This window comes from Taudactylus pleione, unplaced genomic scaffold, assembly GCF_031769625.1.
Source record: "Taudactylus pleione unplaced genomic scaffold, aTauple2 ptg001166l, whole genome shotgun sequence".
Taxonomy (NCBI): domain Eukaryota; kingdom Metazoa; phylum Chordata; class Amphibia; order Anura; family Myobatrachidae; genus Taudactylus; species Taudactylus pleione.
Window position 1 is genome coordinate 853,611 of NW_028285567.1, and position 22,084 is coordinate 875,694.

At 45.8% G+C, this 22,084-nt stretch overlaps 1 protein-coding gene across 1 annotated transcript in view; it reads left to right on the top strand.

The window, feature by feature from the left end:
* The window catches only part of HGFAC (HGF activator), a 91,635-nt gene that overhangs the window by 16,051 nt on the left and 53,500 nt on the right, over nt 1-22,084 (top strand). The window contains exons 2-4 of the mRNA XM_088462232.1: nt 2,624-2,705; nt 12,896-12,992; nt 15,824-15,897. Coding sequence (XP_088318358.1) covers nt 2,624-2,705; nt 12,896-12,992; nt 15,824-15,897 — 253 coding nt within the window. The remainder of the gene's footprint in view (nt 1-2,623; nt 2,706-12,895; nt 12,993-15,823; nt 15,898-22,084) is intronic.

Sequence of the window (22,084 nt, forward strand, 5' to 3'; positions counted from 1 at the left end):
TCCCGGCTGCCACCCACCCCTCCTATCCCCCCCGCAATTACCTTTGAAACCCCCGCAGTGGGGGGGCGTTGACGCGATTCACGCTGAATTGCCTCATATTGGCCCCGCCCCCTGCGTAACAATGCCCCACCCTACCCAACCACAAATACTGGTAGTCTGGCCGGCCCCCCACCTTGTGCTGGCCACGCCCCCTGTCATGCCGATCTGGCTGCTCCCTCCCGGAAGGGGCAGCCAAAAGTCGCAAGCGTGCGTACATCTCTACATCAGGCCCATAACTCTGCATATTAGACTTGGCATCAGATATGGCTCTCGGTGTTAGATGACACCAAATATTGTTTGGCTAATTATACAACCCCCCCCCCCGAAGCATAGGCGTCTTTATGATGGGTGCAAGGTGTGCGTGGCCCCTGGGTCTAGGGGCGCCGTCACCGCACACCCTGCACTCATTGTTAATAAATACTTACCTCTCCGCTGATCCCGATGTGCTGCTCCGCAGAGCCGGACCGACACTGCAGATCGGCAAAAAAATCACTGGGAAAATGGTGGTGGCCACTTTCTCGGTGACTTCTGTGCGTGCGCAGAAAAGATGTCCACCAGGAAAATAGGCACTGACACCATTTTCCCGGAGACCTGCGCATGCGCAGTAAATTCTGGCATGAAGCCAGAATCTACCGCTCTCAGTGCGCCGACAAAGAGGAGGGGGCCCAAACGGAGGCTTTCTTAAAACGCCCCTGCCTGGAAGTGTGTATTAGAACAGTACACCCCAGTAGTAGGCTTGACCATGTTACAATTTGGTATAGCCGCAACTTGGGGCACCCTCTCCTCCTCTATTTACGCCTCTGCATTGCTGCATGTACTAGTGGCAGGTTTGTGGCACTGAAACCAATGTTCCCTGACTGTTAATAGCTGGACAGTGCACCATAATCAGTACAGTTGGGAGGTATAGGACAGTGACATGCGGTGAAGTCAGTGGCTGGAGAGGCACACATGGAGATGGGTCTGAGTGCTGGGAGGCTGTCTAACCCCCTACTCTCCCCTCACTACACTAAGCTTCAGTGTCCATTGATTCTCCTACCTGCATCACTGTGTTTTCTCTTGCTGCTGCTGACTGAACTCTGATCTTTAAACACTGCAGTGCACTTCCTGGCCACATGACACATCCAAGATGTCCATCAGTGCTCAGAGCTCACCCCCCATACTCAGAGGCATGCCTCTATTAGCTCTCTTTCTGTGCAGCTTACTGCCCGTGGTGTGGCCCCGTCCGCAGCTCTGCAAGCAGTGTCTGACTATACAGAAGCGAGGCCAAACTGTTGCTGCCTCATCTCTAGTCTCCCTGCAGCCCCAGGGAGCCCCACAAAGCTGGTGAGTGTTAACTATAAAAATTATTACAATAAACAAAGAAGATGTTTATAAGTTATATCTTCTTTGTATTATTCTAATCTTTTTTTATATCAAATCTCAGGAGTATGACATCCCGGCACTGGAATGCCATTACCCGGCCAGAAGGCCAGCCCCGGAATACCGACAGTAGTGGACATTCCGACAGCCGGGATGCCGATCGTAAGAATAATGGGGCTTGTTAGATTTTAGCCGCGGGGGAGGAGGGTTAGATTTAGGTGTCACAGTTTTAGGGTTAGGCTAGGGTTAGGCACCACTTTAGACACTAAAGGGGAGGGTTTGGGTTAGGGTGCAGGGTAGGGAGAGTTAGTGTTAGGATGCAGGAAAGGAGGGTTAGGGGGAGAAGGGGGTAGGGTTACTATACTTACCAGACCCTTGTTGGGATCCTGAGCATCGGTATATTGACAGCAGGCATCCCGACTGCCTGGATTTCATACCGATTCCATTTCAGTCATACCTTGCCCATCTCAGTTAGTGTGTAATAGTTAACCAGCTTCCTTTCATGTGCAAGCAGAACATCAACGAGAAGGTACTGTAATTTGTATGTCGTGCAACATGGTCATTGTAATCGCTTGTCCCTCTCTATACATTATCCCCATATGAAATACTTCTTACTAACGGGTGAGAGGAACTCACACCTAATTGGTTTGACCCCTACATGTTCCTTGCATAATCTTTGTTCAGCCATCCCCCCTACCCGCCTACAAAACTGGGTGAACTGTCGATCAACATCGACAGCCGCCCCGTTTTGCTGTGAGCTCCGGAGCGAGTGAAGGTCTCACTCGCTCTGGGGCTCGCGCACGTGCACTGGGCTACCATAAGTGCATTGCTATTGGGGCACCTTGCTTCTCCCACTACTTATTTCTTAGTATGTCTCTTCCTGCCATCTGTAGCCCTTTCCTCATGCTATCAAACAAGTGGGCAGGTAACTACTGCATGCATCCTATAGGATCAACACACTCTGCTCCTGACATACCATGTGCTGCTGTGAACAATCTAATTATCTGATTGGCCATATGTGTTTCTATATCATCCACTTGAAAACTGAGGACATCCCAGATGAGCAGGAATGGAGGATTAAATACTTGTCAAACACACCTTAAAACAAATGGTAGTAATGATAATTACATCTTAAAAGTATTAAGTATTACAGTATTTATTTTCTTTAATGATTTGAATTTTAAATTTATTTGGGTAACATTTACATGCTGTTATATTCTAACAGAAACCGGGCCTCCAGAACTCAAGACTTGATCGGAAGTCCCCAATTGCTCAAAAAATGCCACTGAAGCAGACTGCAAGAACAGGTAATCTGGGATCAATGCTGGGAAGATTTGTCTTGGTGCCGACATTAGGGACCTATTCATCATCTCTTTATTTTTACAAAAGCAGGTGAAAATGAAAATTTTGTAACCTGCAAGATTCACTGCCCCGAAAAGGAGCAGTGAAGCCGCTCGCGGGGACAGCTGATTTCGCCTCAGCTGTCACCGTACCGAGCAATGATGAATTGCTTTGGAATCTGCGGCGAGTTAGAATGTTAATTATCGGGGTTAATTAACATCATGTATAGGCCCTTAAGTGAACTATTAATAAACACTCGTAGAGAAGAAAGGAATAAATCCCCAACAATAGTGGAATTTATCCTACAGCACAGGTTCTCGGTCCTCAGGACCCCAAACAGTGCATGTTTTCCAGGTCTCCTCACAGAATCACAAGTGAAATAATTAGCTCCACCAGTGTAGCTTTTAAATTGTGTCATTGACTAATGAATATGAGGAAAATGTGACCTGTGTGGGGTCCGGAGAACCGAGAGCCTGATACAGAGGCGCACGCTATTTGCGTGCGCTCGCTCTGAATCAGGGCGTCCCTATTTTTTTTTAATTCCGGCCTCCAGGCCGCTCACACAGCTGTGAGTGACCACCCACAGCTTGTGCGAGCGGCCTGGCGATAATCGCGACCACCGGCATTGCGAGGAGACCCTTGTGGTAGGGTCTCAGCACTCGCAATGCCAAGTGGACTTCAAGCTCTAATAGAGCCGAAAATCCACTACTGACATCACGAGTGATGTCAGTAGGGCCGCCCACAAACGGCAGGCGTTCCTTCGGGAGCGCCTCCGTTTGTTCAGCAATCCCCCCTACCCGCCTACAAAACTGGGTGAGCTGTCGATCAACATCGACAGCTGCCCTGTTTTGCTGCGAGCTCCGGAGCGAGTGAAGGTCTCACTCGCTCTGGGGCTCGCGCACGTGCACTGGGCTACCATCGACCCGCTATGCGCTCGCGAGCGGGTCTGAATCAGGCCCCGAGTTTGAGAACCACTGTCCTACAGTCACACAGAATCTGATGATGATTGCCTGGGTAACTCAACCACCTATTAACTGTGAGTAGAGGTAAAGAATTTATTGTAAGGTATCAGTGTGGACCAGTGGCGGTGATGCAGCGCAATTCAAAATTCAAATAGGGGAGCCACTCCAACTGCCAGTGAGTCCCGGCTGGTGATGTCTGTTAGGGCAGTTGGTGATGCTCCCCTATTTGAATTTTGAACTGTGCTGCCACCCCACCTCTGGAGCCGCCACTGGTGTGGACTTAAGATCCTTGAAGAACTAAAATATCCTACTAAGTACTAAAATATAATCTCTTGACGGAAGAGAGTTTAGCCCCACCCCCCCAGCAGCCTCTAAGCACCCCCCGGCGAGCCCCCAGCAACGGTAGCTATCGAGGGGTGTTCACCATATATGATTTTTGTGCCATTTATAGGCACCTCACTGATGGCCATCCCTACTGCACACTGCCCACGGCTAAATGGGAGCGACTACCTACATAACTACCTCACGTGTCACAGCTGCTCCCTCCTGAGTCCCTACTATCTCCTCACACTTTTCCTTTTACCCAATCACTACACTTCATAGGAATCTCTGCCTAGTAGCATCATCTCCTATCATAGCTAGCCTTGTACACCAGCCACTGTTCTACCATATCTCTTCTGTTACACATTAGTAAATCAATAAAATAAGCACTCCGGATGTACACTCATAATTACATGTATAGCTTTAGTGGGGTACCACACATAAATTATTTTTAGATAATGATGTTCTTTCGGACCAGTCTAAGGGGCCTATTCATTAAACCTAAAGTTTAACTTTTCATGTATTTTTATTACCTACTTATGTATGTGTTGTATATATTCATTAAAAGACTTAACGCAGGAGATATGACTAATATCTCCTGGTTAAGTCAGTCTCCGGTAGTTTCCACACTCACCATATAGTAATATGGGGATGTGGAAATTACTGTATACATCGAACACCGAAAATCATAGATTTTTCGGTAATTGATGCTGTTAATTTACGTTGTCTGCAGACGGCGTACAGCCCCCCGAATGTGCTAAGAAGCTGCCCTTTAGATGGCACGGCAGCTTGTATAGCAGATATTCCCCCAGTCTGTGCGCTCCCCCTCCCTCTACTCAGCAGGACCCAGATCTTACCCCGGCTGCTGTCTACTTCGGGACCTCACGTGACCTCTTCATTCGGGTGGCTCCGGCTCTGGCTCAACTTGTGTTCCCCACCCCGGCACTCCATCCTGCTGCAAACTGAAGCATCTCCCCTCTGCTCCCCAGTGACACTTGTAAGTAAGCTTAATAATTAACTGTTTACTTACTGTAAACAGTTAATTGAAAGAGCTTCAGTCTGCAGCAGGATGGAGCGCCGGGGGGGAACATGGGTAAAAGTTATTTGCAAATACAAATATATTTCATATTCAATTACCGCAGCTGAAATCAATGCTGCACATGCGACGCTTCTGTGATTAGAAACGGTGCATGCGCAAAACTGACTACAGCTGCGCTAAGGTAGGAGAAGCAGGGAAAAGTATCTATTTCCCAAAAAGCTGTCATCGCAAAAATTACAGCTTTTCGGAATAGATAGTTATGGAGAGGAGCATAGGCAAACACAGGGGGGGTTTCCATCTGCCTGGAAACCCCCCTCCCCAGCACAAACCATGATCACAATAGAAATAGTAATATAATAGAATATTACTAGTGCTGCATGTTCTTCTCAGTATCACAAATGAAATGATTAGCACCACCTGTGGATCTTTTAAAATGTGCCAACCAGTAATAAATGTACCTGTGCCCCAACTAGGAGATGTGGAAAACATGCACTGTTAGTGGTGCACTGCTATAGACCATCAATAGGGTTAATTATTAATACTGTATTATAATATACTATCCAGTACATAAGGACACCGATATGTACATATATGTCCAGGGCAGTGCTAGGTACTGCTGCTGCTCCCTCAGACTCCCGGACTTGCTCCAATGCTCAGGAATGGTACCCACATCTGACATACTGTAGAAACATTCAGCTCAGACAGTATGGACCTACTTCCGCATCTAATGGCATACTATGATCGCTGGTCCTGTATATGCTCCAATTATGCAACACAATACACTTTGTATGTGACATATTAAAGCTGGATAAGTGATAATTATGCCCTCTTCATGGACTGGCCACACTCACTCTAAAATCAAGCATTTGGAAACCCCTCTCTAGAAATCCTGCGTTTGCCACTGAGGAGGAATGGTGAATTCCTACGGTAATTAGGTAGAACTCCATGCGAGTTCTAAACCTAATTACCTCCATCGTATGTTGAGTAATGATGAATAGGCCCCTAAAGCCAGGTACACACTAGACGATATGTGTATCCAGCGACGGCATGTGCGATGGCACGATATATCGTGAGGTCCGCACACACGATCTGGTGTATGACCGCCCGCTATATCGTTCCCCCGCCAGAAGCTTGATGTCGTTCGCCGGATCCTCAGTTTGGCCTGCACTGCAAACAGATCTGAAGATACGAGGAACGACGCATTGGATTGCGCAATAGTTCGTACACACTGGACAAAACGTGGATCATTTGTTGTTCCAATTTGCCTCATAACGACAAATCATCCGATATATCGTCTAGTGTGTACCCAGCTTAACTGTTGAGAATTACCTTCATTTTCGGTGAGGCGCATAAACGTATCCCTGGTCAGATTCTGCTCTTCCCAGGTTCAGGGAGCCAGTTACCACTAGTCTGACAGGGCCTGGAGGCATCCAAAAATCCTGCGCATCAACAAATGTACAAAAATAGACTGTGCCCAAAGGATGCAAATGATGAAATGGATTGGGAAAACCTGTGGCGTTGCTGCCAGCTGTGTCACTGGCTGATCGAACGTTAGGGGACATTTTATTTATTATTATTATTATCATTTATTTATATGGCGCCACAAGTGTTCCGCAGCGCCTTACAAAGTACATAGACAAAAAAGTAACCATTGACTTACAATACAATACAGGACATGGATAAACATTGCTATATTAGTGACATTAACGCCCGCATAAGCAGCCAAGTGTTGGTTGCCCTAGTGGCTAGTAAGAGATAAATTAAATTTTACCGTCCCAGACAGTCCACACACACACAGGTCTTTACTGGTGCAGAATTCATCACGAAATACCATCATTTCAATATTCAATAAAGTATTCTTAGAACAGAATATATATAAATAGGTCAAACACTTTCACTTTTTAAACTCTTGATAAATTAAGTTTCTATTGGCTCCAATGGAATAGGTATGTAATGCTGGCGGCTGATTAGTTGCCGGAATAAATACAGACACCGGAAGACCAAAGGCTCTACATACCAACTGGGGCTGGTAAGTACCCTAACCCTCCCCTGTCCCCCCTCTAACCCTAACCCTCCTTTAGTGGTGCCTAACCCTAACCTCCCCCCGGTGGTGTCTATCCCTAACCGTCCCCTGGTGGTGCCTAACCCTAACCTCCCCCAGTGGTGCCTAACCCTAACCCCCCCTTCCCCTAGCCTAACCCTAACCGTCCCCGGGGGTTGCCTAACTCTAATCTCCCCTGGGGGTCCCTAAACCTAACCTCCCTCCCCCCGCGGCTAATGCTAACCTGTTCCTACTTACCTTCGTTCAGGATGCCGGTTGTCGGGATTTAGATGCCGAGCTAAAGATAGGCGTCAGTATTTGGACGCCTATCTTTACTCCCAAATTGGTCTTTCCGCGTTGGGATTCTGGTGCCCTGCATTCCGGACGCCGGTAACATAACTACATCCCGACTTAAATCTATGTTTTCTTTTTTTCTGGGGATGTAGAGAGAGGTATGAGATTGGGCTCTATTTACTACAATCCGCATATTGAATGCGGATTGTAGTGTGATATTACCGAGTGAATTCGCATTGCGAATTCAGGCAATATCACAGGGATTTACTATAAATCCCTTGCAGGGACAGAGCTTGCGATAAAGCTCTGTCCCTGCGGATCCCATCCGCACTCTAGTCGCGGTATTTTCGGAAAAAATACCGCGACTAAGAGCCCGTGCATGCGCCGACCGACCACCGCTACTACCCCCCCACCGATGCTAAGCCCTGCCCCCCGGCGCTAAGCCCCGCCCCCTGCGATCGCGGACCCCCGCGACCCCCCCTCCCTTCATTAGACTTACCTGCATCCTCCTGGCCTCCGGTGATCTTCTCCGGGCTTCCCGATCAGGTGATCTCCCATACTGCACTGGGGCCCGATCACCTGATGACCGGGCCCCAGTGCACTGTGGGAGACCAGCTGACCGGAGAGGAGCCATCACCGGAGGCCCGATCACTGGTCCCTGGAGTCAGGTAAGTAAAAAAAATGTTTAATTTTTTTTTTCTTTTTTTTACAGCAATCAGCTTGCGGTCTGCTTAGACCACACAGCTGATTACTGGTACCGGCTCCCGCCTCTGCTCTCCCCGTTAGAGCAGAGTGGGAGCCCGGTAACCGGGGGAGACCCTGGATAACGCCACCTCCAGGTGGCATTATTATCACAGGGCTTTCCCCGATATTTTTTTACAATTTATTTTTAGTAACTATGGTTGATCACATTTCCCATTACAATTATGGGAAATGCGATCTGCTTTACTAAAAATAAGTGATACTGGGGGTTGGAGTAGAATTTTACTAATTCTACTCCAATTGCCCTGTAATAACTACAGGTGAAACTAAAATAATGTGAAAAGGGTGTGAAAACACCCTTTTTCACTTTATTTTAGTAAAAATAATGTTAATAAATAGAGCCCATTGTGAGAAAAACCTTCTAATGGAGATTTCTCCTCTAAGCTGGCTGCCTAAATAGATTTGTCACCGCAGCAGTTGCGCACAGATTGCCTCATGAGTTGTAAATATTAAATAAAGGTTTTACATCTGTGAAAATGCTGAATTGCTTACGGCTAAAATAAGACAGCTGACACATTACAGGACTTATCTCTCTATGCAGTACAGTTACTTTCTATTGTTTCTTCAATGCTTTAGATAAGCGCAGCTTGTCCCCTCTTCTTCTATTTCCCAGAAGCAGAATACGGACGTGATAACGTGAAATAAAAATAAAAAAGGTGAAGTCTAGAAACTGCCTGAAACTTGGGGAAACAGATAACTGCCGAATTCTATGTCTTTGTCTGACACTGAAGTAAAGCTCAGCTGTTAAACTACATATAGCGGACAAAAAAATGCAAACACCTGGGTTAATGAGGCATAAAAAGCATATAAAAAAGCTACTCATGCATTTTAATAATGCAAATAACATGCATGGTGAGGGTCATGAAAATGCTGGACTGCCCCAGTTGCATATAATTATGGCTAGCATGGCTGCATCCGGATGTCTCAACTGGGATGACTTTTGGAGCGCGCTTGCCAGGGGCTTTAGTAACCAAAATAGTTCAAGCTGCAAATGACTCACGGACAGGAAAATGCATTTGTAAAAATGTAATATACAGTAGCTGGCATCAGACCTGAATATATTACTCCCTCCCCCTGAGTGTGAAAGTTATTATACAGCCCCATTTATGCACACTACCAGTAAAAAGTTAATTGAAATGCTGTATACTCAAGGAGCAAACCTTCTGCTGCTATGCAAGGATCAGTGCTAAAATAAATTATCATCTGTATAAACACAATGAACACCGCAGGATTTAACAGCTCTTGTTCATGTATACAATAAAAATTTAAAGAGTTGTAACAGATGTATAAACATTAATTCTGAAATTTAGTTAAATAGGGACTTTTAATCTTGTTTAATAAATTAAATAACCACACAAAACAAATCCTCCTATACATAAACAGTGAGCTGATTCAGTATGGCACACGCGGATGGATCTTGTGTTGCTTAGTACCAGTGGTCCCACTATTCAATTGCTGCCATTTTTCGCACTAATCGCACCCAAAGTGGTTGGGTTTAGCCGCGTAAAGCAGCTACCCCCGACCAAAGTGCTGGGCGCGACCGCGAAAAGTGATGTTTGGGCGCCCAAACAGGTCACTTTTCGCACATTTCAGCTCTCACCCCCCTGGGGCTGCGAGCTGAAATGGAGCACTGACCGCTGATTGCGCCCGACAGGAGCAACAATTGAATAGCTCCATCGGGTGCGATGAGGGCAGGAAACAATTGAATTCCGCACAAATTATTATTATTATTAATTACGATCTTATACACTGATGGAGAAGAAACTCAATGATATATCTTATGACGCTTGTATCTGCTCTGCCAGGCTCCTGCTACAGTTTTGTAACGTTAAATTAAATTGAGGTATTGTTCATGCCTATGTATAACTGGCTTTAAAAGTATATGTGATTTTAAACAAAAGGGAATGCGAGTCAAGAAAGTAGATTTCCTGATTCTACTGATCTTAAAGGGTTGGGTACAGGGTCCTGGCGGTCAGAATCTCAGTGGTCACAATGCTGGTTTGGGAATCCCGACGGTCAAAATCTTGGTAAGTATTGTAACTTCCCAGCAGCCTAACCCTAACCATCCCCTTTGGAAGCCTAAAAGCACACATCCACTAGAAGACCGGCAAACGACTGCACGATTACGACATTGTGATCGTACAGTCATTTGTCAGTCTGTGATGTGTCTACACTGAAGAAGCAGTCGCTCAGTGTAGGCACATCAATCATCTGCAAACATGCTGAATCTGACGTTATCGTCAGGTTGTACAACATATTTGCCCTGTCGAAGCTGGATAATTGGCTGAGACAAGATCAGCTTAAAATTAGATCGTAAAGACACCATCTCGCGACTGGCCGCAAGACGCCATTTTAGAAAATGAGATCGCAAGACGCCATTTTGCGAATGGCCGCCCAAGCGCCATTTTAGGTAAACTCACACTTAAGTACATATGGAGATCACCATTTCTCATACATACATTAATACGCACAATTGCGCTGTTAACTAGTCGCATATTAGCGAATGCATAAGATCCTGTATGAAAACGCTGTTTATTAGCTTCATGCGCACGCATCTGCCCCAAGTTAACTAGCGTCTTTATATCAAACCCCACATACTTACACATTACATATTCACATAAAAGGTCTCATAAGCTTTAAAGTATAAGATTCAAGTTTGTTCATTTATTATAATTGCTGAGAAATAAAGGTTATTTGGTAGCTAAGGTTTAATACATGATAAGTAAGTCATGTTTGATATTATACTGATCTGCACTCTTTCAACGGCATTCTGGTATCGTCAGTGTGAAGATCGCAACAGCCATTCTCAACTTATGGACCGCAGAGACTTAAAGCACCGAAATGTACATTATATGACCAACTGTTAGGATGTGCATGAGGCAGGAAACCAGAGACAACCAGTTGTTAGAGGCTGGACTGTGTCTATTTGAATCAACCTGTTAAATGCTCTGCAACAGATGCATCCTCCTTGGGAACCAATGGCATCAGCGACAAGCCTCTCTATTGTGTTGTCTGTTTCTGTGAGAGTATAAACGTGTGTGTTGTGACCCCAGTCTGGGTCTTCTTGCTGAATGCTGATTGACGGGGGTTTCTTGCTGATGCCTACATCTGGCCCAGAGCGCTGCGAATGTATAACTGTACTTGGGTCTGTATAATTCTTTGTGCTAAATTGTACTTAGATCATAGCGTGTAACTGACTGTACTTTTACTTGAAATATCACTTTGTGCTTTGGAACCACAGGTTCAAGGTCTGGAGTCTTTATTTACTATATGACTGCGTACGCAAAATAGCGTCATCCTTAGAGGTTTATAGTCAGGATATTAGAAGGTATAGGCAGGATATTAGAAGGTATAGGCAGGAGTGTATAGAGGTTCTAATTCAATATCCTTAGCCCGATAATAGATGTCTAAATGACCAGCGGGAGCGCGCATCGCTGGTTGTTTTAGAAATTATTTAAATGATGTTTAAACGATTTTCAGACGATTACGATATCGTTATATCGCTCAATTTAATAGTCTAGTGGATGTGTGCCTTAACTCTAACCATCCCTTCCTGCAGCCTAACCCTAACTCTCCCCCTAGTGCCTAACTGTAACCCTAATACTGTTGGGATGGTGGCCATCAGGATTTCGGAGCCAGTGTTCTGATGACCATTGGGATTCTGAGTGGCTATTCTGACCGTCGTAATCTTGACCAGCTAAAATCTATGTAGGTAGATAAGATTTACACAGGGAACAATGGATGACAAAGTGTAGCTGCATCAATGATGCATTTTCAATAGAGTGTGATGAGCAATGCCAAGGTGCCCACGTGATTAAAAAGAGTGGGCGAAAAAGGGAGAAAAGAAGGTAAAAGGGCCCTGCTTGTTTCTTTCGTACTAGACATATCAATTTGGGATGGCCGCCCTGTCTATGACCAGTACAGGATTTGGCAATATAATATCCTTGGCTTAGCCACACATATAGGTTGTAATAATAATATTATATATAAATATGTGAACCTTGGGCTTTGTTGGAAAATGAGGGCCCTAGCAACAGGACTTATTCATTTATTAGGTATTAAATACACATACAATTCTTCACTGCGACAGATATGACCCCGTGACCTTCCCTTGTACATGTCTTATGCAGAAGGCCTTGTGCTTAGTCATGTAACATTGTGTTTCTATGGCAATTATTGTTATATGTTCTATTGAAATAATAAAAAATAAATCTTTGCACCTGCAGCACCAAGGACTGCTTGTTACAGTGCGTGAGCTAATATATATTTATATATTGCTATATACAGAGGTCACATGCCAGGAAACTTCAGATGAATATATGTACAATGCAGAACAGCATGGTTATGTACTAACCCACAAGCTGCACACAGACAGAGCAGAAAGTGGTACTTGTGACCCCCTCCCCCCAGCCAGACACAGTAACACGTCCAATATATGCAAATTAGATGCACTAAGGCCAACATAAGCTTCTATCCATCTATGTTTGCTCAAAAATGACCAACTTGTCTGGCCAGAATGCTACGTGTGTGCCGACAGCAATAAACGCCGCCTCATGACTAAATAGAGGACACTGCAACCATGTCATTCAGTCAGATCAAAGGCACCTATGAAGGTTTTCCCTGTATCCAACAATGACCTCTGCAGACTGCGGAACATGGGGCTGACAAGTGAAAAGACTATCCGCAGTTAGGGTTAGTAATACATATTTACAGCTTCTCTCTTTCTCTTCTCTCCAGTCATGACAGAAAACGGTAAGCCGTGCAAGTTCCCATTCCGAGCTGGGGGACGTTTGCATTTCTCCTGTACATCAAAACGTCACTTCCAGAAAAAGTGGTGAGGAAATTACTGTATGCAGTGTCTTTTATACTTTATCATACCAATGGATTTAGTGCAAGTGGAAGAAGTAAGCAATACAAGCTGGGCAAAACATGGTAGGAGGACATTATGAAAACGCTTCAACAGGTAGCCGTGGAGTAAAGGTGCTGTAATGCAGAGCAACCACAAATAGGTTTATTTCTGATTTTGAAATACAATAGGCGAATGACAGAGTATGATTCTTTGGCAATAACAACTTTTCTGTGCAGTTTTCATAAGTATTCCCTAGTGTGAGAAAACCTAACTTAGACAAGTGCTGGTCAAGGTTTCTTGGCACCCCCCTTGGCAAAGCTTCAGCTCACCACCCTCCTCCTCCTTGTCGTCATAACACCCACTTCCCAGCACTTTACATACTTGATTTTTGTAAAATAAAACTAATAGCTATTCCTTACTCCTCCTTACTGGTTGGCTGGAAAGTCTGTAGTCCAGTTGTGTAGAATGTTGTCCAAGCTCCACCTCTGCCCAGGGGTAAATGCAGAATTAATAGAGGGGAGCGACGCAAAAATAAATAAATAAACTTCACAATCAGCCAGCAATTTGATAACTTTGCTTTTATGTTTTGTGTGTGTGTTTTCTGTAATTTTTCAGACAGCAACAAACAGGCATAACTGTACAGAAATGTTTGCGTTGCCACAAAGGGAGGTAGTTGTAATCCAGACAACCGGGATGCAGGCACTCACAATGCCGGTGCCGGTATCCTGACACCAGTCGGAAATCCTGGCACCGACATCCTGACCCCAGGCATCCTTGCGGTAAGTGGTGGGGTTAGGGGGAGGCTTAGGGTTAGGCACTAGGGGGAGCGTTAGGCTCTAGTGGGGGTGGGTTAGGCATTGGGGGGAGGTTAGGTTTAGGGGGGCGGGGAGAGGGGGGGTTAGGATACTTATTGAGAGATGTCTGTATCCTAACTCTGTCCTGTACACAACCCGCCACCAGTACCAGATTCTATCATTATTCTAAAATAATTAAAATATATTATTATAATTATTATTGTTAAACATAAAATAAAATTTTAAACCCACCACACCGATTTGTAACTCAAGAAAATAATGCAGATAAAATTGTTGATTTTTTTGCTAAATGATAAATCAAGTTTCTTGTCTAAGTATTATACACTCGTTTAAAGGCAGTGTGACATGCCTTTATACCTGCTAATTGTATAGTGTGTTCTGATTAGAGGAGAAAAAAAAAATGAAAGCATGAAAATCTCCAACAGCTTCTCCCATGTATACCTATTTACCGCCCAGCTTTTCCATTACATGCCCCTCTGCCCAACTGCTTTTACTCACATGTCCCTCTGCCCACCAGCTTATTCTTCACAAGCTCCTCAGCCCCCAGCTTTTCCCTCACATGCACCTCAGCTCACCAGCTTTTCTCTTACATGCTGTTCTACCCACCAACTTTCACCACACATTCCCCTCTGCCCACCAGCTTTTCCTTCACATGACCCTCAGACCCCACAGCTTTTCCCTCACATGCACCTTTGCCCACCAGCTATTCCCTCACATACACCCTACACACCAACTTTTACTTTATATACTCCTCTGACAACCAGCTATTTCCTCACATGTGCAATGCAGCCTACCAACTGTCTCCCTCACATACCCCTCTACCCAATAGTGTGCCTTACTTTGCCCTTTCTAGATTCTCCTCCATTGCTGCACAGAAAGTGCTCACAGTAAGTACAATGTAACTGCAGCAGTCAAATTACATTAAAGGGTCAATGCAATTGTACGCAATGTACTCGCGGGTGCGAGTCATCACGACAATGGCCGTGCTAGACGGGAGCCCAGATTCGCATAAAAGTGCTTGCAGTCCCGTAGGGCTCCGAGCAAAATTAAGCGCTATTTCGGACTCAGAGCAGGCCGCGATGGGTGCGAGGTGTGGTGTGTTGCCTGCGTTTTAACTGAACTTCCATAGCATGGAATAGGATTGACCCCTAAGGCAGAGACAGAGCAGCTGCCTGAATTAACTTTTCGGGCAACAGCATGGTTGGATGATCTTTCTGGTGACTGCAACGAGGAACTGCTGCAGTGAATGGGTGCCACATGCACTTGACATTGGTGCACATTACAATCATTGAGTGTTTGGAGGGGGTAGCATAGACCTTAAAGGAGCACTAGACCATGACCTCATTATGTTGTAACTGCACACCCCTCAGCGATATTAGGGAAATATAATACTGTCAGGGATGTGCAGTCAGGGTAGACAGGGGAGGCATAGTCTCCCTTGTCATACTCTTGAGATTTGATATGAAAATTATTAGAATAATACAAAGAAGATATTTATAACTTATAAACATCTTCTTTGTTTATTTACAGTTAACACTTCACCAGCTTTGTGGAGCTCCCTGGGACTGCAGGAAGACGAGAGATGAGGCAGCAACAGCTCTGCCTCGCTTCTGTATAGTCAGACACTGCTTGCAGAGCTGGGGGTGGGGCCACACCACGGGCAGTAAGCTGCACAGAAAGAGAGCTAATAAAGGCATGCCTCTGCATATGGGGGAGTGCCTTGAGCACTGATGGACACCTTGGATGTGTCATGTGACCAGGAAGTGCACTGCAGTGTTTAGAGATCAAAGCTCAGTCAGCAAAAGCAAGAGAAGACACATTGATGCAAGTAGGAGAATCAATGGACACTGAAGCTTAGTGTAGTGAGGGGAGAGTTACAGTGAGCTGGGGGTGACACAGGCTCCCAGCACTCGGACCCATCTCCATGTGTGCCTCCCCAGCCATTGACCTCACTGAATACTGTTTTTAATGCAGTAAATGTATGTGTCATTTACATTGCAGGTGTGCAACAACTGGAAACTATGACAGGGACAGAGAGTGGGGATATTGCGTGACAAACTCCAGTCTAGAAATCGGTGAGTCTCTATACTCTAGAATGAGAACTGTAATCTTGTTTTGTGGTGTAGTGTCAATGGGAAATTTGTAAAACTTCAGCTTTGCTTTCTTTTCTGTACATTTATACACAAACTCTACTGTTCCTCATACTGAAATGTCTAGATCGTTGTTTAATCCGCCCCTCATTCAACTGACTTGCACCGTTATTTCCATTTGCCCCTGTTCGGGGGCTGGCTGGGAACTTTCAGCCCTGAGGGCCAGTCCAATCATGTGGCCCAATGTTTGTCATAGCCAGAGGATTGTGTGTGTGTGCCTAGCCCCGAACCATCCTCCAACCCCTCCCTCTCCATTCCCGTCCCAACAAAAAACATGCACTGTGTGGTAAAGAGTGAGCTATATATTTCATATCGCTATAGAGGGATTATTCAATGGAGAAGGGAAGATATCCCTGTTTAGTAACCACTGTTTGATGCGTGCTTCAGTAGCAGTGCAGTATTATGCGGGACATATGTGTTTTGACAGCTATTCAGCAGTGATTGTGGATAAATTGCATGGAATATATGGCTTTACATCAGCGGGTAGCTGTGAGCAATGAGGAGAGAGTGTTATGTTTGTGTCTTTCTAGTCTGGGTGACTGCACAGGCATCAGGCCGGCCCAGGAGAATATTAGTGGAAAATAGCACAAATGGGCGCACTGACTGGCCTAAGGCGGCCCAATATGCCACCAGCATAGGAGCGGGTTGCGGGAGCAAACGCCATCTGAAGATGGCGAATGCTCCCGCAGTCAAGCTCCGAAAATATTGTATTTTTAGAGCTTGATGAATTCTGTCCCCATACTAGTGTATGGGGACAGCGGGCCATTCCAGGAGAGAAAGGTAAGCAGGAGATACCTGTGATACTAGTGTATGGGGACAGCGGGCCATTCCGGCAGAGGAAAGTAAGCAGGAGATATCTGTGATACTGGTGTATGGGGACAACGGCCATGTCGGGAGAGGAAGGTAAGCAGGAGATATCTGTGATACTAGTGTATGGGGATAGCAGGCCATTCCAAGAGAGAAAGGTAAGCAGGAGATATCTGTGATACTAGTATATGGGGACAGCGGGCCATTCCGGCAGAGGAAAGTAAGCAGGAGATATCTGTGATACTGGTGTATGGGGACAACAGCCATGCCGGGAGAGGAAGGTAAGCAGGAGATATCTGTGATACTAGTGTATGGGGATAGCGGGCCATTCCGAGAGAGAAAGGTAAGCAGGAGATATCTGTGATACTAGTGTATGGGGACAGCGGGCCATTCCGGCAGAGGAAAGTAAGCAGGAGATATCTGTGATACTGGTGTATGGGGACAGTGGGCCATTCCAGGAGAGGAAGGTAAGTAGGAGATATTTCTGATACTAGTATATGGGGACAGCGGGCCATTCCGGCAGAGGAAAGTAAGCAGGAGATATCTGTGATACTGGTGTATGGGGACAACGGCCATGCCGGGAGTGGAAGGTAAGCAGGAGATATCTGTGATACTAGTGTATGGGGATAGCGGGCCATTCCGAGAGAGAAAGGTAAGCAGGAGATATCTTCTATTTTTGAGGGATACGCGCAAATATTTAGTATCCCCCAGAAGTATTATGAAGGGATCACAGCAGATATCTCCGATATCTCCTGTGTTCCCTCCATTTCAGACAGTAGCTGCAACCTCCATACTGTAGGTTTCTATGGAGAGTACGATGTACAAGTACGATGCTGGCAGGTTTACCAATCTCCGGAATGTGAAGCATTCTGGAACTTGGTTCCTGCAGCTTATGCCATCTGAAGAGTGAAGATGGTGTGAGCCGATATATAGCCTATGGGCTACACATCGCAAAAACTATTGGGAGAGGGTTCCATAGAAAACTCCCATGGCTATGGCAGCTGCATATTCGTGGTCAGTAAGCTGCGCATTGCACAGGATCCCCGGCACAGGAGTGAAGAGACCACTTGTGATGCCCCGCCAGGTGATGTATACAGTAGGTGTGTTAAGTTGAGTTGTTTGCGTACTTAGCTGTTTGGGGAAGAAATTCCTCTATGCTGTTTCACTTCCTGTTATCTTCTTATTCCACCAGAGAGGTAAGGAGGATTAGTCCAGACAGTTTGGGTAATAAAAGTCACATATACAGCTTCACACAATACATTCAAACAATAGAAATTCACATAAATCAATTAATACACCCTATGGCAGTTTATTTAGCAGGAACTCCAAAGTATGCTGAAAGGTAAATTGAGTTACACTTCAGAGTTCATAAGAAAATTCAAGAACTGTCGCATTCAGAATAAAGTTTTGTTTGCCATCAATTTTATATGTTATGCTAACAACAAAGTAACTATTCATTTCAGTATACATTCACATTCTAACGAAAACACAATCATTTTCCCAGAAGAAATGCACCCTTTTGACCAGATACCCTTGCGTTGGTGCACATATGTGGTTAATGGATTGCTGGTGTATTGGTTGAATGAACAGGACTGTGGGAAGGTTCCTGCTGCTCAATATGTTGCTGTAATGGGCGCTTGCACGGTGCAAACCCGTGCTTGTTAACTTGGCCGCAGTGAAGGAAGCTTTTACCTGATCCTCGTTGGCAGAGGTATGCAGTTCAGCGCCACCAGAGGCTGGTACAGTGCTCTCTCCTCAGTGCAGAGCCTCAGCTGTCACTCAACTGGAAAGGGGAGGCTTCAGGGGCAGCACCAGAGCTGTCTTCTAACAGCGCTCACTGACAGACCTCTCCTGCAGCACAGTAGAGCTCTCCTGCAGCACAATAGAGGTCTCCTGCAGCACAGTAGAGGTCTCCTGCAGCACAGTAGAGGTCTCCTGCAGCACAATAGAGGTCTCCTGCAGCACAGTAGAGGTCTCCTGCAGCACAGTAGAGGTCTCCTGCAGCACAATAGAGCTCTCCTGCAGCACAATAGAGCTCTCCTGCAGCACAATAGAGGTCTCCTGCAGCACAGTAGAGGTCTCCTGCAGCACAGTAGAGGTCTCCTGCAGCACAATAGAGCTCTCCTGCAGCACAGTAGAGTTCTCCTGCAGCACAGTAGAGGTCTCCTGCAGCACAGTAGAGGTCTCCTGCAGCACAATAGAGCTCTCCTGCAGCACAATAGAGTTCTCCTGCAGCACAGTAGAGGTCTCCTGCAGCACAGTAGAGGTCTCCTGCAGCACAATAGAGCTCTCCTGCAGCACAGTAGAGGTCTCCTGCAGCACAGTAGAGGTCTCCTGCAGCAGGCAAACCTCAGTGCTGACTCTCTCACTGCCTCCATTAGCCACAGCTGACAGTGCTCAGCCAGCGCAGCTACAACCACCCAGCAAGTTACCTCAGGAGTCTGCCCAACTGTCACCAACATCCAACTGTCCCAGGCCCAACCACCTGACCCCGGTCATGTGACCTTCTCATGACCTCTTTAGCAGTTGCAGAGGTTGCTGGAAATTGTCTCTGTGTAATGGCACAATGTCTGACATAATGCCTCACATAGCAGGGTATTACACATTGATGCGGTCATTTCATTCCTAGCACATCGCAGGGACGGGCTCCTTTCGGAGCCATTGTCTTTGCTTGTGTTCTTTAGTGAATCTGGGCGCTGTGATCGCATCTTGCAATGCATTCATGGGCACTAATATCGTGCCCAGATCGCTGATTGATTGGTAATCTCCCTCATTGCTCCCTCACTCCAAATACCACCTGCCCTTCCCCTTCATCTGCCACTGATTACTGGGCAGGATTGGGACACCAGTTTCCAGGTGGCATTATCTTATAACATTATAATATTCTCTTGTACATTATTCACATTCCTTAAACAGATCACAGTTGATAGTTGTTATCTATGCAACTGCTGGATCTGTGTCCCCTAGTATATTATAGTATAGTAAGGTGGTTCCCAAACCGTGCGCCGTGACACCCTGGGGTGCCCCGGGACACTTGGAGGGGTGCCTCAGGTTGGTGGTCCAGCACCAAATCAAATTAGATATGGTCAATGTAGTGTAAATATGTGGACAAAAAGAAGCGCAAATCTATCCACCACCACATAACTGAGCATAAGGAGGACAGGTAAGCACAATATACTTCACTTTACTACATTTCTGAATTTCTCAATAACAAACTTTTGGCTTAGGGGTGCCATGAAAACAATGCTGATACTCTAGGGCACCATGATTCAAAAAAGTTTGGGAACCACTGGTCTAGTATAATATCTTACAGCAATTTCTAAGATATAGGCGTTCATTTTAATGAAAAGATCATTACTTCCAAACTCTATCAGAAAAAAAGGAAATTTTTATTACAACAAGGACTATTAAATAAGGACAAATATGGACTTTATCCAAACCTGCTGATATTAGGTGCTAAACTGCTTTCAGTTTGTGCCTTCAGTATCCACGTTGGCTCAGAGCAGGGAACGTAACACCCATAGTTGTGATCCTTAGAAATTGGGACTCTAGAAAATGTGCTGCCATTATTGACTATAAGTTTAACTTGGATCACGTCCAGGGCTGGCAGGGATGAAGCCCAGACTGGAATTTCCTGGTTGGCCTGAAAGGAAAAGCCTAAAATTACCTGTAAATATTGTATACTGTATGGCTTGGTGCTGCCTTGAGCCTGGTAGACTGTATCAGTGGTTACATATTATAACTCAGCCAGGGGCGTTTTAAGAGAAGAGGGGGCCCGTGTGCAGCCTCCGTTTGGGTCCCTTCCTCTCTGACTGCGGCTCAGCAGCACTGAGGGCTGTAGATTCTGGCTTCATGCCAGAGTCTACAGCGCATGCACGGGTCTCCGGGAAAATGGCGCCTACTTTCCCGGGGACATCTTTTCTGCGCATGCACAGATCACTGGGAAAATGGTCGCCACCATTTTCCCAGTGAGTGTTTGCTGCTCTACAGCACCGGTCCGGCTCTGCGGAGCAGCACTTCGGGAATCAATGGACAGGTAAGTATAATTAACTATGGGTGCAGGGTTTGCAGTGTGGGCCCCCCTGGACCTGGGGGCCCGTGTGCCCCGCACACCCTGCACCCATTAAAGATACGCCCCTAAACTCAGCACCTTACAGAGAATATTTAATCATTCACATCAGTCCCTGCTATAATGGAGTTTACAGTCTGTAACCTACAACATGTACACACAATAGGGTCCACTATTGTTAGCAGCCAGTTAATCTACCAGTCTGCTTTTGGACAGCATACAGCCATGGCCAAAGGTTTTGAGAATGACACAAGTATTGGTTTTCACAAAGTCTGCTGCTTCAGTGTTTATGATGGCAATTTGCAAATACTCCAGAATGTCATGAAGAGTGATCAGATGAATTGCAATTAATTGCAAAGTCCCTCTTTGCTATGATAATTGACTTAGGGCCTGATTCAGCAAGGGATGCAAGTGAGAGAACGCACGCACTCGGTCGTATGCATCGCACTGCGCGTGCACGAACTAGCCAGTGCGATCGGGTAAGCAGACTACACGCAGTGTGTACGCAGACCTTTCCGATATTGATTGACAGGAAGTGCCGTTTGTGGGGGGTGACTGGGTGAATGCAGGCGTGCCTGTGTGTTGTGACGCCGTTATAGGGGGTGCATAATTAAGGCAGTGCTGTGGAATACGCAGCCAGATGACTCGATGCACGCAGGAAGTGGCCAAAATCTTGCGCCGGGTCAGGTCATCCTCTATTGTGCCTCTGGGTCCGATGGTTCTTGATGTTACTGATGTTTGCGCTATTCTGCGTACTGATTATTCAATGCTCAAAGGGAGATGGACGACACTATGTATTGCTGGGCATCTGCACCCTTGTGCTGCGGATGTCGCACGTATGCATTGATTAGCATATACACGCAGTGGCCGAAAGCGTGCGTTCTCCCCCTTGCTGAATCAGGCCCTCAATCCCAAAAATATTTCCACTGCATTTCAGCACTGCCACAAAAGGACCAGCTGACATCATGTCAGTGATTCGCTCGTTAACACAGGTGAGAGTGTTGACGAGGACAAGGCTGGAGATCACTCTGTCATGCTGATTGAGTTAGAATAACAGACTGGAAGCTTTAAAAGGAGGGTGGTGCTTGAAATCATTGTTTTTCCTCTGTTAACCATGGATACCTGCAAGGAAACACTTGCAGTCATCATTGCTTTGCACAAAAAGGTCTTCATAGGCAAGGATATTGCTGCTAGTAAGATTGCACCTAAATCAACCATTTATCAGATCATCAAGAA